Consider the following 16,942-nt stretch of genomic DNA (forward strand, 5'->3'; position numbering starts at 1 on the left):
AACATTTTGACAATTTTATTCTTATAAAATTGTCTCTTTTTCTGTGGCATTTGTATTGCACATAAACAATGTTGTACAAGTATTGTTTTTAATATCAGGTAATTCCAGTATATTAGTATATAAATGTTTATAAATGAGTCTTAATATACACAAACATTGATTGGCATCAACTTAATCATATCTACAAAAAATGTTATATAATTTATAATTGAAAACCTTTCCTCTGGCAGTAATCAATAAAGGGAGAATATATTTTATACACTTAAATGTATATGAAATAAATACATCTAAACTTCTCTCTATATATACATCTGTTAATTGCTGACATTAATACAAAAATATTTATACAAATATTTCCATTGTGTACTCAAATCGATTTGAGGACAGCCCAGTCCAGTATCCCAATATAACACTTACATACATGGTTTTAATCACAGGGGCTTGGCACGTTGATATGACCCAGAAAGAAAAAAATAACCACATGGTCTGGTCTCTCGTCACTTAATTAGCCCCTGTGGATTTAACAAAACTTAAACTGATAAAATAATAAATACTACTGCAGGAGACCTTATCTGGGTACACTTACAAAACTATACCTGTTATCTCTTAACCAGATCATACAGAGAAAAAAAAGTTAAACAAGAAATCAGTGTATTTTCCTTTCCCTTTATCATAATCTTTGGTTATTGTAAAACTAAACCTGGCCATATCTTATTGACAGATTAACGAGGAAAGCAATTTTGTCTCACTTCAATAATTGACTGATCCTCTTTCCCAGAAAAAGTTTAAATATTGGGGAAGCTGTGCCCATGAAGAACCCTGTAAGTATAACGCCTGACATACATTATATACTGTGTACATTATAAAACAATAAAACAAGTATAGTTAGCTTTATTAGTAAGTATACATAATGTATTATCAGCTGTTTTAGGTAATATACAGATACACAAAGTCTTTAAATGAGGCAGAAATATGTTTTCTCAAACCAATGATTACCCTGTTCCAAGGACATCAACTCTAACACCCCGTACTTACCCCACACGTGTAGCTCTACAGACCATACCTAACCCACACGTGTAGGTCTACAGACCATATCTACCCTGTACCCAGGATATCACCCCTAACACCCCGTACCTACCCCACACGTGTAGTTCTACAGACCATATCTACCCTGTACCCAGGATATCAACCCTAACACCCCGTACCTACCCCACACGTGTAGGTCTACAGACCATATCTACCCTGTACCCAGGATATCACCCCTAACACCCCATATCTACCCCACACGTGTAGGTCTACAGACCATATCTACCCTGTACCCAGGATATCACCCCTAACACCCCGTACCTACCCCACACGTGTAGTTCTACAGACCATATCTACCCTGTACCCAGGATATCACCCCTAACACCCCATATCTACCCTGTACCCAGGATATCAACCCTAACACCCCATATCTACCCCACACGTGTAGGTCTACAGACCATATCTACCCTGTACCCAGGATATCACCCCTAACACCCCGTACCTACCCCACACGTGTAGTTCTACAGACCATATCTACCCTGTACCCAGGATATCACCCCTAACACCCCATATCTACCCTGTACCCAGGATATCACCCCTAACACCCCGTACCTACCCCACACGTGTAGTTCTACAAACTATATCTACCCTGTACCCAGGATATCACCCCTAACACCCCGTATCTACCCCACACGTGTAGGTCTACAGACCGTATCTACCCTGTACCCAGGATATCACCCCTAACACCCCATATCTACCCCACACGTGTAGGTCTACAGACCATATCTACCCTGTACCCAGGATATCAACCCTAACACCCCGTACCTACCCCACACGTGTAGGTCTACAGACCATACCTACCCTGTACCCAGGATATCACCCCTAACACCCCATATCTACCCCACATATGTAGTTCTACAGACCATACCTAACCCACACGTGTAGCTCTACAGACAATACCTAACCCACACGTGTAGTTCTACAGACCATATCTACCCTGTACCCAGGATATCAACCCTAACACCCCATATCTACCCCACACGTGTAGCTGTACAGACCATATCTACCCTGTACCCAGGATATCACCCCTAACACCCTGTATCTTGTGTAATCTGTAGGGCATGTTGACTGTCCATACCACTGAGCAAATATATTCCTGGTTTGGTTGGATTAAAACTGATACTTTTCGAGAAACTGAGCTCAACACAATACCATGAAGTCCAGATCCCTAGCATTCCTGAATACCAGAATCGCTGGATCATAAAATCTGCAGGATATTCTGTAAATGAATGGTACATCATGTGTGTTAAGATGTCCACTAAATGATCTAACAATAAAGTTTATTAAAGTTGGGCTGGTCTTTTTGAGCAACAGCTCTATATGCAATAAAAGTTAATTGTTGATAACACTGTCAGGGATTTTCCTACGATAGAAACAGGGTCCATTAAAAGGATCGACCTATTCCTCTAAAACAATCAAATGAAAATTCCAAATTTGCCACTTAAAAAATTCCAAATTTGAAGTTACTTTTGAATGACTAAATATATTTTATATACAAAGACCTATATTAAGGCAATTTTGAAAAATAAAAATTAGCTACAGATGATAAAATTAATTCAAAAATAATATAAAGGCAATATTCATCAAAGAGAAATTTGTATGAATTTCACTATTTTTATTTTTCCCAATGTCACATTTTGTCCCCGATTCAATGGACCCTGGACCCAGTTGAAAAATTGTAGGAAAATCCCTGATTGTACAAATATAACTCTGCTGTGACACGCCAGAAAAGTACATATATAACACCATTAAGTCTGATCACTTTGCAATTTCGCCGTACAGGCGAGATATAAAATGAAGTTTTAAGATTTTAGCTTCCTCCAAAATTATATCCATTACCAAAACTTTTAGTAATTTTAAAAAGAAAACTACTCAGTTTTTTCTCTGTAAGACAGATGACCACTAAAGTATTGCTGTTAAACTTTATGCTTTACAAAATAGTGCACAATTAAACATTCACAGATCTGCTCTCTCTGATCTCTCTCAGACTCAACCATACCGTTTTCACACCTGATAAACACAATGAATCAATAACTGAATATTAAATTTTAATATATACAGGATAAAATACAGAACAAATTTCCATCTACTTTAATTTTAAAGTAAGAGTTGCCTCCCCTGATTCCACAGTCGCACATATACATTTTTTCATAAATCTGGAATATTTTGGTTTTGGAGGAAATGATCTGTTCTAAGTAATTATTTATAGCTTGGATGGAATTTCAATGATTAAAACAAAAAAAACAAAAAAAAAACCAATGTATCAAGAATTTGTTAAGATATAAGCATTAAGAAATTGAGTGACATTGTCACTAAAGAGATTCAAACTCATCCTTATTTTATAATTGACAATGATTTCACATATCCTTAACAGATGATGTTTATTTTAATGTATGATCAGTATCATAATATTCTCACAGATGTTTGTATTTATAATGATTTACCTTGTGGATTCAGGTATAAAGAGACACAGCCATAAAAATCGTCCATAATTCTTTCCAGCTGTGGATTACTCAGAAAAAGGAGACATTTTATAAAACATTTGGCAGTGGGTTACTTAAACAGAATGAGGCAGTAAACCAGTCATGTGACTAAGCAGAATCCAATCAGGACACAGAATCCTGGTCATGTGATTAAACAGAATACAACAGGAGACAGTGTACTGGTCATGTGATTAAATGGAATCCAATCAGAAGACGGTGTACTGGTCGTGTGATTAAATGGAATCCAATCAGGAGACAGCTAGTGTACTGGTCATGTGATTAAATGAAATCCAATCAGAAGACGGTGTACTGGTCATGTGATTAAATGGAATCCAATCAGAAGACGGTCTACTGGTCATGAGATTAAATGGAATCCAATCAGAAGACAGTGTACTGGTCATTGATTAAACGGAATCCAATCAGGAGACAGTGTACTGGTCATGTGATTAAATGGAATCCAATCAGGAGACGGTATAAACAGAATCCAACTGGGAGACAGCTGCACTTCAGGGAAGAGAAGGTTACAACCTGTAAAGACAGAAACAGCCATTATTAATGAAATGATCACAAACCTCTTCATAATATCAATAAGTCATACTGTAATTAACAATACACAAATTTCGAAATCAGTATTATGAGGGCTGATTGATAAGTTGTGAGCTTTGAATTAAAGGATTTGAATCTTGCCAGACATATTGTATTACTAATACACTTTTGCCAGCAGTTTTTAAGGGCCTCAATGCCACTTTTATAGAACTCCTTTTCTTGGCTGATCAGAAAGTCATCCACTGCATGTTAGGGTTAGGGTGCCTGAAATAGCTATTTTCAGTCATGGAAATAGATGAATGTCTGATGGAATGAGATCAGGTGAAAAAGGCGGATGCTCAATCAATTCAAAGCCACAATCATAAATGGCAGCCATGGCAATGATAGATTCTTTCACCTTAACCTTATAACCCTAACCGATTTTGACCTACTTTTGGAACATCATACTCTAGGTTGTCACAGGATATACCTGAAAACAAAATGTGGAGACTAGACTAAGATGAATCAATTTTATAATAAGTGCGGTATTATCAAAGATTTATCCGACCATTATCAAACAAAGATTGATTACCTTGTTTTAAATGCCTTTTACTCCTGAACATGGACAACCATATCTGGGAATTCATCTTCCAAAACATCCTGGGGATCCTGAATCTTTTTCTCCCAGAAGTTTGCTCTGGCAGCGATACACCCGGATCTTATTTTTGTTGTTGTTTTTTTCTCACTGACACCAGTTGGTTTTTTCGAGGTACTACCTGCCTGGGCAATAGGAGCTGGTGGCGCCATACTTTTTTGATGAGTGACAGGAGATTTTGTCTTTGGTTGAACTTTGACCTGAGATGTAACTGTAGTTTTGATTGGTGTTTGCTTGGGTACTGATGCTGGAAATGTTTCGCCTTTTGCTTCAGGGAAAATTTGTGTAGGTTCGTCATGAATTGTGATCTTGGGAGTGGGAGTCAGGTTAACGGTTAAATGACTTTTTCTCCCAAGTTGGTCTTCTGCTGATTCGTCAAACTCCGATGAAGACTTCTTACGGAATCGCTCTAATTTTTCTTTCGGCACAGTTCTAGCGGTGATGCTGTGTACCTATTAATATAAAACAATATACAAAAATAAAGTGATAATTAAGTCACATATACATGTATATGGTATATTGCGTAATAGATAATTGAAATATCTGTATTATGTCTGTTCAGGTATTTTTATATGTGTATATTAAAATTTTTAAAATTGAGACCAAGATTGAAGATACACAGATTGAATGGTTTCCTGTTAATTTTCACGAGCATGACATCTTATTGATATTTTTAAGAGTGCTAAGCCCAGACGATAATACTGGTATATATTTAAACTCTCGTCATAGAAGCCAGGTTCAGTCTGAATCAAGCTGAGAGATTTTAGTCTAAGCCAAGGTCTTTAATCACAAGAGACCACGGGCATGCTCGATGAAATTATACAAAATGATACATATTCATGAGAGCTGATATTTAAACTTATAAATGATAACGTAAAGTTTTTAACTGCAGTAGTCAGGATTGAGCTAACTCAAAATTCAAAATGTTTTGATTATACAGAAAAGGCAATGCAAAAAATGGTTCCCACTGAAAACAAAAAAAGTTAATATAAGGAGTAATGGCAATAGTCTATAAATTATAGTTAATTTTGTATATAAATATAACTAAACTATAGATAATTTTGTATATACATAGATATTATATAGAAAATAAAATTTTGATATAGCAATCGTTTTTAAAACAAAGAAACATGACATGCCACATGTTTATGTATAGTAAAATCTTTATATAATGCTGATCATTTTAATGTAGTAGGTTTGCTATAGTGCCAAGGTCTTACAGCACTGTCTCTGTACTTCTTTATATCGATAAACTTCTCTGTGACAATTGTCACACCAATAAGTCTATAAATATACGGACAAAAATTTCTACATTCCTACAATATCTCCTCATAACATGTTGCTAGAATGTCAAAAGTCGGGAAAATTAATTCAATTTTCAATTTGGCAATACAGCTATGGAGTTTTAATCCAAGAATAAATTCTATGCAAAATTTCATCACTAACTCTACTAAAGGTTGTCAATATTTAGGCCTTGACCCTTAGCTGGGTCAAAAACAAGTTAATTGTAGCATTCTAAATGATTGATAATGACATTATACTGTTATATATCAAGCTCAAACAAAAGTATTGGCACAGTTCATAATGGAAGTTAAATAATCACCGGCATGTAAGGTTCCAGTTCTCGAACTCAACAGAGTGTACCGTTTGACCCTAACATTGTAACCGACTTACCAGGTATAAGTTGTCTCTGGGTGAAAAACCATTCAACACAAAACAAAATCAAAACATTCTGGCAGGTAGCATGGTCCCTTTATGTAAACAGTGGTCTATTCCTTCAATATACCCATAATTCATGCATTTGCATGAAAATATAACTTGGCAGTTTTTTTAATTATTACAAAAATTAGGAGATTCTAACTAAATGAGGTAGTTAAGCACATAATTAATATCCAGAATGTAAATTAAATGATATGAAAGTTTATGACATAATATAAGATTTCAAATATAATTTTTTGGCAAATTGGATTTTTTTATATTTAAGATTGGAAGTGATATTTCATGTTTTGAAAGTTTGATGTAACATACTTACTGAATTCAATAAAAATAAAAATGTTCTAAATTTCTTCACACATATCATTAATATTCATCAAATGACCGGATACAAATAGATGGAACCTTACATGGTGGTCTGATTTCCACACGACACCAATACGTACCAGAATCATGAGTTATTGATCCACACTCAAGTTATAAGCTTTGTGATAACCTATATCTATATACTTGTCATGGTGAACTGTTAAAGATTAGTGAAGATTTCTAAAATTGCAATCAACATTTAGATTTTTAATTCAAATCATATTTTTTTGTTAAAAAATGTTATAACACAGATAATATAAGGAAAACAATCCAACCCTTAGGAACAAAATCAAATCCCCAGAGGAAATTGTCTCATTTTTTTTCTTTAAATATCCATACATGGAACATTTTAAGAAAGTTTAAGGAGAATGAACGAGAAGACTGAAGATAGATTCATCACCAAAAATGAATTTTATAGAAGATAATCAAGAATTTATGGAGAAATCAGAGAGAATTAATTCCAAGATAGATTCAATATTTGCTGCTACTAAAAAAAAAAAAAAAAAAAGAAGGAAAATGCAAAATCTAAACATTTTTTTTAATAAGATCTAAAATTGATTTAAGAAGAATTTAATTAAAGACGGAAAGTGTGAGTAACGATCAGATTTATCATCACCAAAATCTTCAAAGGAGGAAATGAAAAATTTGGAGAAATATAAAAAGTCCCTATTTTCATATTTGCTGCTGATCAAAAAATAAAGAAATGATGAAAACACTGTTATCAGCAGATTACAAACATGTGGTACATCACAGAGAGAATAAGATGTCTTGTACATGAGACCACAAAATCTTGCCCGTTATCCCAGGCTGGATTATAAGGCCAATCTGTCTGGCAACTTTATACAACATATGGCACAAAGTCTTTTACTGACACAATTAACTGATAAGGGAGGTAATTCATTTGAATTGAAGAATTTTAAAATAATTAATGACATATAATTCACATTATTTTTGATAAAATTTTTGTATGAGAAATGGAATCTATCACCAGTATACATGAGTTTGATCTTGGATGACTGTAATATAATTTTTTGGCTTCTAGTGCTAGAGTTATCTCCCCTGTGACCACTTAGAGTGATCTCCCCTATAACCATTTAGAGTGATCTCCCCTATCACCATTAAGAGTTATCTCCCTTATAACCATTTAGAGTGATCTCCCCTATAACCATTAAGAGTTATCTCCCTTATAACCATTTATTCCCCCTTATTACTGACCTGGGTATTATCACATCAGATGATCAAAGTAATTTGTAAATCTACAGTGAAATAGCACTTTCTGCCTCAAGTAATTAAATTTGAATTAAAATGTTATTATAAGTAGTGTTGAAATTGTGATATAATGTAAGTAATATATACTTTTCATATATAATCATATAGGGAAATTTAATGGCTATATATCAATATATGCAGATTGACAGCTAGTTACCTATTATATAGCTAATTTTTGCTAGCTAGCAATGATTGAACTAATAGAAAATTGTCTATAGATATCTGAGTAGGGTTAATGAGGTGGTGAAGAGCACACAGTGAGATTAAAACCCTCGACTCTGCTACTTACCCCGTCAGTAGGCACACCCTGAAGTGGTTTATAGGTAAAATTAGCCTACTTTCATTTTCCAATCATAATGCATTATTGTCATCACAGGCATCATATGTTGCTTTAATAATCATTAGAGCATTATAAGTTACTTTCATTTTCCAATCATAATGCATTATTTCCCATCAGTCATCATTTTGTTTCAAACTTAAAACATAATGTATATAACCAACAATGCTGTTTGATTTTGATTTTTTTTCATTTTTTAATCACAAAAATTTGTTCTGCACTTTACAGCTTTCAAATTGTTTTACTAGTTAACAATTAACTTAAAAGATAATTGAGAAATATCTAATTTCCTCAAAAATCCGGTTGTTATGTTCCAGTAAGAAATGAAGTAAATTCATCCATCAAACAAAATGAAATTATTTGTTCAAATTTAACCATGGTTATTTTTCAGTTCAGCCTCTGTAAAAACAAATCTCTATACTACGTCATAATATAAAGCACTACATAATTTCTATAACTAAAACACAGAAAGTTTTACTGTCAGGTAAATGTACATTTTATTCAATTCCTACCATCAACATCTAAAATTCACATCCCATGTTTCAGAAATTATTTAAGGACATGAAAAAAAAAAGTGAAAAAATAATCATCTCTTTATCCCCATAAACATAGACACGAAATGTATTTAATTGTCTCTGTAGTGTTTAATGATATTTTAGAATATCCCCAGGCCCACCATATATACTTGAAATCCTTATTAACATAAATCTACATAGTAAATATATATAGACAATTCTTGATCGATTCCATAAACAGAAAAGTCATGATCAATTCCAAATAAAGAAAATTTGGTACAGATAATTATGCTTTTATTTCAAAATATCTAAAAGCTGAAATAAGCATGTGTTTGGCCTACAAGCACAGAAATAGAAACATCCATTATTGCATTTACTTTTTCACCAAATTGTGAAACGAATGTATTCAACCTTTGATGTAGAGTTGATGATTCAGAAAATGTACCTGAAAATTAAGATTTTATAAACAAGAAAATGTACTTTTAGTTTATAGTTAAAATATTAATGCCGATTGGGTAATTTTACATTTTTGTGCATTTTTTATATTAGTTTATTCTGATTTTTCAAGCATACAGGTACGAATGGAAATTATTTACATATGAAGATTTCTTTCAGAAGTCTGAATCCTTCTATAAATCTATGTACCTATCTATGTATCTATGAACAGATCGGTAATGAAAATTTAATTTTTTAATCTGATTTTCTTCTGTTTTTTTTTTTTTTAATATGATTGACATTTACTCTAAAAGAATTGCTCAGTTGAATTCTAATACTAGATTATCTCCCCTTGTTTGAAACTTTGGGTCAAAAATCAGGCATTCTGAAGAGACCAAAATTATAAAGCTCATTTTCTGCTATAATTTTATCGTTCTAGAGACAGGAGACCATGCAGATTAGAATTTACTGTAACATTGGCACAGAGAGTTATATTATAAAGCTCCATTTCATTTATGATTTTAATATTCTAGAGAGAGGGGTTTGGTTTGTTTGGTTTGTTTTTGTTTAACGTCCTATTAACAGCCAGGGTCATTTAAGGACGTGCCAGGTTTTGGAGGTGGAGGAAAGCCGGAGTACCCGGAGAAAAACCACCGGCCTACGGTCAATACCTGGCAACTGCCCCACGTAGGTTTCGAACTCGCAACCCAGAGGTGGAGGGCTAGTGATAAAGTGTCGGGACACCTTAACCACTCGGCCACCGCGGCTAGAGAGAGGGGCCAGACTAGAATTTACTGTAACATTGGCACAAAGAGTTAAATTATAAAGCTCCATTTCATTTATGATTTTAATATTGTAGAGAGAATAATAAAGCTCCATTTTATTTATGATTTTATCATTCTAGAGAGAGGGGGCTAGACTGGAATGTACTGTTAACTTGGCACTAAGAGTTAAATTATAAAGCTCCATTTTATTTATGATTTTAATATTCTAGAGAGAATTATAAAGCTCCATTTTATTTATGATTTTAATATTCTAGAGAGAATTATAAAGCTCCATTTTATTTATGATTTTAATATTCTAGAGAGAATTATAAAGCTCCATTTTATTTATGATTTTAATATTCTAGAGAGAATTATAAAGCTCCATTTTATTTATGATTTTATCATTCTAGAGAGAGGGGGCTAGACTGGAATGTACTGTTATCTTGGCGCTAAGAGTTAAATTATAAAGCTCCATTTTATTTATGATCTTATTATACACCTGGTAAGTCCAGATAGAGGATGTCATACCACAACATACCCATCAAACATAAAGAGTTTGTTTTTATCTTAAATAATACAAAATATACAGATGAATCACAGTCATTTGGTTGTATGTCTGGAAATCTCACAACTAATCGGAGGATATCTAGAAAATCAGTATCAAGATATACTGATGTGGTTATAGAACGTCTACATCTGTTCCACACAGTTTACTGAACACATATCAGATAAATCATCAAAGGAATAATGTTAAGATTTCTATTTATCTTAACATAATTCTTATCTTAGCATCATGTAAAAATCAGTAAATTTTGTAAAGATAGATAAATTTCCAGAACATTAGATGAGTCATGTCAAGATTAGATGTACTGTAAGATGAATCATATATAAATTTGATAAATAATGTTAAGATCTGATAAATAATGTAAGATAAGATAAATAATGTTAAGATCTGATAAATAATGTTAAGATATGATAAATTATGTTAAGATATGATAAATAATGTTAAGATAAGATAAATAATGTTAAGATCTGATAAATAATATAAGATAAGATAAATTATGCTGAGATAAATTGTAAGATGAATCACTTTAAGATCAGTTTAGTTATATGATTTTAAGATAAACATTATTAAGATGAAATGATATTCAAATAAACAGACCAAATAAATGTGATTCAACTGTATTTGTTTACAGACAGCTGACAGACACCACATCTAATGAAAGTTTGATTTCTACCACAAAATACAACCAAGTAAAATGTTTAAACTTTATGCTTATATATATATATATCTTTCAAATGTCTTTTTTCTTTTTCAAAAAAAGAATAGAAGAGAGAAATATTGTTCAATTGAATTTTAACAATAACATTTAGAAAAAATAAAATTAACAGAAAATAATGCAAGAGAATTATCAAATTATCAAAAAAAAAAAAAAAAAAAAATTAATTAAAAAGTTTTTTTTTCATTTAAATTAAAATAATTAGGACACCAATGAAGTTTGAACATCAAGCTTGTTTGATTGTCATGAGATCACATATTGTACTTATATCTTTGTTTGGTAAATATTGTATATCAACATAGAAAACAAATCTTTATTGTTTCTTAAATACTTGGTTCTATCTTTGTTAGTCACAATTTAATTAGTACAATCAATAATACAGTCAAATTGTAATAAATTAACACAATTATTTTAGTCAAGTTCAGCGAAACAGTTAAACACACATCTGACCCCAATACACTTTCTCATTTAAATATTACAAAAGGAATATATATATATAGGTTTTATTTAACTCTGTCAACACCTTGTAGAAAATAATTATTTTTATTGTTCTTAATAATGTCATAAAAAATTAAATGAAAATAAACTTTTGTTTTAATTTTTCAAACATTGGCAGTGTTTTAAAACCATGCCTACCCCGTCAATATTTCTAAGGTATTATTTTAACCTGTACCAGGTATTTAGACCTGATCTATATACATTTACACATTTGACTGTATTGATATAGCTATCTACAAATTAGTTATATAATATGAACAAGTGTCAATCAAAGTTTTGGAGGCGTGTCTTTGCTAGCAATACCAACACTACAATCATGCACCACAACACAACAACTCCAGTCAAGCGTATCCACAAAAAAAGTTAGCTAACCCGCTTTATGGATGATTCGTCAGCAGGATTACTAAACATGGCCTTCAACCGATTCACCGATGGCAGCTCCTTGATTCCGGAATCCTCGTTTAATTCTGTCCGACTTTCTGGCAGTTCCGCTTCACTAGTTTGACCGATAATTGTGGTAGGTAGAGCGCGTAATTTGATTTGGTTCACTGATGATTCAATGGATGATACCTTGTGATAAAGAAGATTGGATTTAAATAACAGATAAAACCAAAGTCTTACTTTACAATTATTATATCACATTTGAAAACATTTTTGAAAAACAAAAATTGTATTTATTGTATTTCTCATCTTGGTAATACATATTTGGAAAAAAATACATTATCAAATTTTTTTTTATCAATTCTAAAGCAAAAAGTACCTTTTTTTTAAAATTAATACAAAAACCATCAATACCCAAGTAAGAACCCTGGGTTATTCCTGCTAAACCTTTTAATGGATTGTCTAAAAATATACTGATAACAATCTCACAAAACATTGCAAATGTCATATAGTTACCAAGATATCTGACCTATAATTATATAATTATGTTTCCATTTAAATGAATTGTTATATGAGTCCTTTCCATGACTTGAAAAAGATTCCTGGTCATAAAAAATAGGTAAATGAAGCATTGTAGCAGGATACGAAAACAATCGGTGAAAATTAAAAAATACAGAAGCAAGCTACATATGTATATATAAATACAGCAACGTAATAAAAGCATTACACATATGGTTAACAATGTTTACTGAGCTTGTGAGTCTATATATGGTTAACAATGTTTACTGAGCTTGTGAGTCTATATCTAGGTAAGTATGTCTGGAATGACTCAGTGGACCTGTAAAACAATGGTTACCATAAAATGTATCCTGTCATAATCCCAGGGGTCAACTTATGTAAACTTTGACTAAAAGCAGCTTATGGTAGGACAATACAATGGTTTATGTTTGTATGTTATGCATGAACTGCTGAAGATATATGGGTGGGATTTATATAATTACCAGGCATGGGCTTATTACTACATTGTAGGTATGGGCTTATTACCAGACATGGGTTATTGAGAGACATGGGCTTATTACTACATTGTAGGTATGGGCTTATTACTACATTGTAGGTATGGGCTTATTACCAGACATGGGTTATTGCCAGACATGGGCTTATTACCAGACATGGGCTTATTACCAGACATGGGTTACTGCCAGACATGGGCTTATTACCAGACATGGGCTTATTGCCAGACATGGGCTTATTATCAGACATGGGCTTATTGCCAGACATGGGCTTATTACCAGACATGGACTTATTGCTAATATTATGTAGTTATTGTAATAGGGACATCAGATAATGGATGGTCCATTCACTAATCCCCAAACAAAGACACAATTGCCATCCATTTACTAGGTCACCTTCCTGAATGTTTGCTTTTTACATATTTTTTTCTTCTCCTTTTTGTCGGTTTAACTCACTTCCTGTTCTGTACAATGAACATCGGCCGCGGTCTGGGCCACGGCATCCTCTAAAACATCCAAAGCCTCGCGTTCCTCCTCCCCTACATCCTGTACTTGAGTTTGAAGGTCGCCTACAGTCTCCTCAAGGTCATAAACCTTACTCGCTGTCATGTAGATCTGTGTAGACAATGGTGGACTATCTTTGAGGTTCACTGTGGTTTTATAAACTTTATGACTTGGACCACAAAAATATTGACTTTACTGAGAGACAATGACAGCTCTTTTGTGAGGAATTAGGTTCTTTTAATCTTAGTTCAAATTCCAAATCTGATAATAAACCTTACATGTATATACACCTTAATATGAGGTCAGCATACAGTTTTCATAACCTTCCTTCTTTATTCAGATATTGATCATTTCTAGATATTGTGGAACATTTCTAGATATAGGGATCATTTCTAGATATTGTGGATCATTTCTAGATATTGTGGATTATTTGTAGATATTGTGGATCATTTCTAGATATTGTGGATCATTTCTAGATATTGTGGATCATTTCTAGATATTGTGGATCATTTCTAGATATTGTGGATCATTTCTAGACGTAGGAAGCATTTCTAGACGTAGGAAGCATTTCTAGACGTATGAATCATTTCTAGATATTGTGGATCATTTCTAGATATTGTGGATTATTTCTAGATAATGTGGATTATTTGTAGATATTAACACTATATTTCCTTGTTGAAGTAGAATTAAAAATAGGTAATACTCGAGACTGAATATAAATAATAACCATCCCCTGTTACACCATACATGCAAAGCAGATTTATGTAAATTAGGTGAAGCAACACAGTGTAAATAATATACCCTGGATAATTAGTAATGATAGCTAAAGTACATGATTCTGGTCATCAATAATTCTTAAATTAACACATCATTGTTATATTATTTTAAATTAAAATCTACAGTTGATCATAGAAAACTTGTATTTATGAAAATATCCGATCATTCTTTCATATATTCAAATTTGCCATAGTGATACTAATAACTTCTCTTTTTAAATAAAAAAAGGGGATAAAAACAAGAAAGCACTAATCTGCATTGTATACGGTACAGGTATAAATAGCGTTTATCAATGATGTTTATAAGTACTTATGATTAATTTCTTGAATTACCAGGATCTTGTCAGGAAATATTTCATTTTCGTGCAGCACATTCTTGCTGACATTCCTTTATGAAAGTAATTTTTATAACATTGATTTTCAGTAAAAAATTTGACTTAAAACCTTATAAAAATTTAATTATAAAAAGTTTTTTTCATCAAAAGTTAATCAACTGCCCATAAACATGCAATGGACTTTTTAGTACTTTCTGGTTATAATTCATTCCAATGATACAGTGTTATAGATATCAGGGTTAAGATATACAGTTTTTGATCGATTAAAGTGTATACCTGTTCCTGCGTATCCTCCAGGGAATTGTCACGGTTGACTGGAGGTGTCGTAGACTTGTACGACGTGTTAACCTCCCAACGTTTCCGCGGCATTGTCGGTGTCGTGTTGACAAAAAAGTCTCTGTTGAACTGAGAGCTTGAGAGTTTCTTTGGCCCCGTATTGACCACAGTGACCACTTTCACTTTCTGATGTGTTGGTGATGGTGGTAATAAATGTTGTGACATAACTTCCTGTTGTGGTTCCACTTCCTGTTGTAGTTCCACTTCCTGTTGTAGTTCCACTTCCTGTTGAGGTTCCACTTCCTGTTTAGCTTCAATGTCAGATAAACTCTTGACCGTATCCCCTGTCACTGGAAGTCTTTCACTTTGAGAATCACTATGTTTGACATCACTTATAGAAGATGGTGGAAGAACGATTTCTGATTGCACCGACATGTTTTCTGTCCGAGAAATAATATCATTACTCACATTTAGGGCGTCTGTATCACTGGCAGATGAACTTATATCCGAAGTTTTCGGGTAAACGTATGAACTGAAGGACTCGACAGGGTAGGCGGAGGAATTGTACCATTTTTTCTGTTGTACTTGCGGCTGAATTGTGATTTCCGGAGAATTTGAATTCCTGTTTGAGCTGTCCATTTTTAAATGCAGATCTGGGCTCTGTCCCTCCTGGCGGGGTGTACTTGTTGCTAGGCAACCATCATCCTCTTTTTCAGAGTCAATTGTGTCCCTTGTTGTGTTGAGAACATTAAATGCTGATGATGTTACTTGTCGGACATTTTTGGCAGCATTTTTCTACAAGAAAATATGAAAATTTCATCAGTTAGGTAAAAATAAAGTCGTATGAGATCAAGTTTCCTCTATAAAATGACTGCTTAAATATTCATTTGAATATTTGGAAAAAGAAAATTAAATGTGATAAAACTACAAAAGCAGCAAGCTTAAAGCAGTTACATTATGTTGTTATTTCAATGTCTACAAAACAATAAAATCACTTGTCCTCAAAACCAAAAGTTACAAAGAACACAAAATGACGCAACATTATCAGCCTGAAATGGAAAGTGACCTTGAACCCAAACTAAAAATGACCTTGAACCCAAAACCAATAGTGCATGACCTTGAACCAAAAATCAATAGTGCATAACCTTGAACCCAAAACCAAAGTTTGTGACCCTGACCAAGACCTTTTCTTTGTTTTGTTAACAATATGAATATTCATATCAATGTTATCAGAGACAAGTTATTGTAGTAGCTCTATTTCAGTCAGTAAATTCTGTAAATTCCTTAAATTTTGAGAGTTTTTATTTTACAGATACTACTCCGCCAATGACTTATTTCACTAAAAAGTAGTAATTAAACAAGCAGTTCATTGCCTGATTACACTGGTAATAAATATTCACAGAAACCAATAATCTTGCAAATGACCACCTGTCTATTAGATCAGCTCATAAATATCTGGTATATATATCACAATTTTTCAGTTCAAAAAATAATAATTTATATAAACATTTCCTAAGTTACTTGTTTATGATAGTCAGGATTTTCTATTGTCCACCTAGATAGCAGGTTTGGTAAACAACAAATTTAATCAACTGAGCTTTAATTATGTCAACATCAACTGCTCTGCAGGTTGTTTTATAAAGGGTATCACTGTAGTAGCTTGTGGCTACCTCACTATAAGGGGGTCTTGTCTCCTGCCATCCACATCAGCTGGGGTAAAGTCTCTTATAATCA

The 16,942-nt window shown here is 33.0% G+C and overlaps 1 protein-coding gene across 4 annotated transcripts in view; it reads right to left on the reverse strand.

The window, feature by feature from the left end:
• Window positions 1-16,942, reverse strand: part of LOC117318172 (titin homolog) — a 142,062-nt gene continuing 125,120 nt past the window's right edge. For 3 of the 4 annotated variants that reach the window (XM_033873193.1, XM_033873194.1, XM_033873195.1), the window contains 8 exons: window positions 15,209-16,003; window positions 13,774-13,932; window positions 12,299-12,496; window positions 8,387-8,404; window positions 4,687-5,201; window positions 1,992-4,097; window positions 1,348-1,604; window positions 1-1,308 (listed from right to left, as the gene is read on the reverse strand). In XM_033873193.1, the coding sequence (XP_033729084.1) occupies window positions 4,704-5,201; window positions 8,387-8,404; window positions 12,299-12,496; window positions 13,774-13,932; window positions 15,209-16,003 (1,668 nt within the window). In that variant the 3' untranslated portion in view covers window positions 1-1,308; window positions 1,348-1,604; window positions 1,992-4,097; window positions 4,687-4,703. Of the gene's footprint in view, window positions 1,605-1,991; window positions 4,098-4,686; window positions 5,202-8,386; window positions 8,405-12,298; window positions 12,497-13,773; window positions 13,933-15,208; window positions 16,004-16,942 lie in introns of those variants that run through there. The other variant, XR_004530308.1, reaches the window with a different exon arrangement.

The sequence above is a fragment of the Pecten maximus genome, chromosome 19 (assembly GCF_902652985.1).
Source record: "Pecten maximus chromosome 19, xPecMax1.1, whole genome shotgun sequence".
NCBI classification, from domain to species: domain Eukaryota; kingdom Metazoa; phylum Mollusca; class Bivalvia; order Pectinida; family Pectinidae; genus Pecten; species Pecten maximus.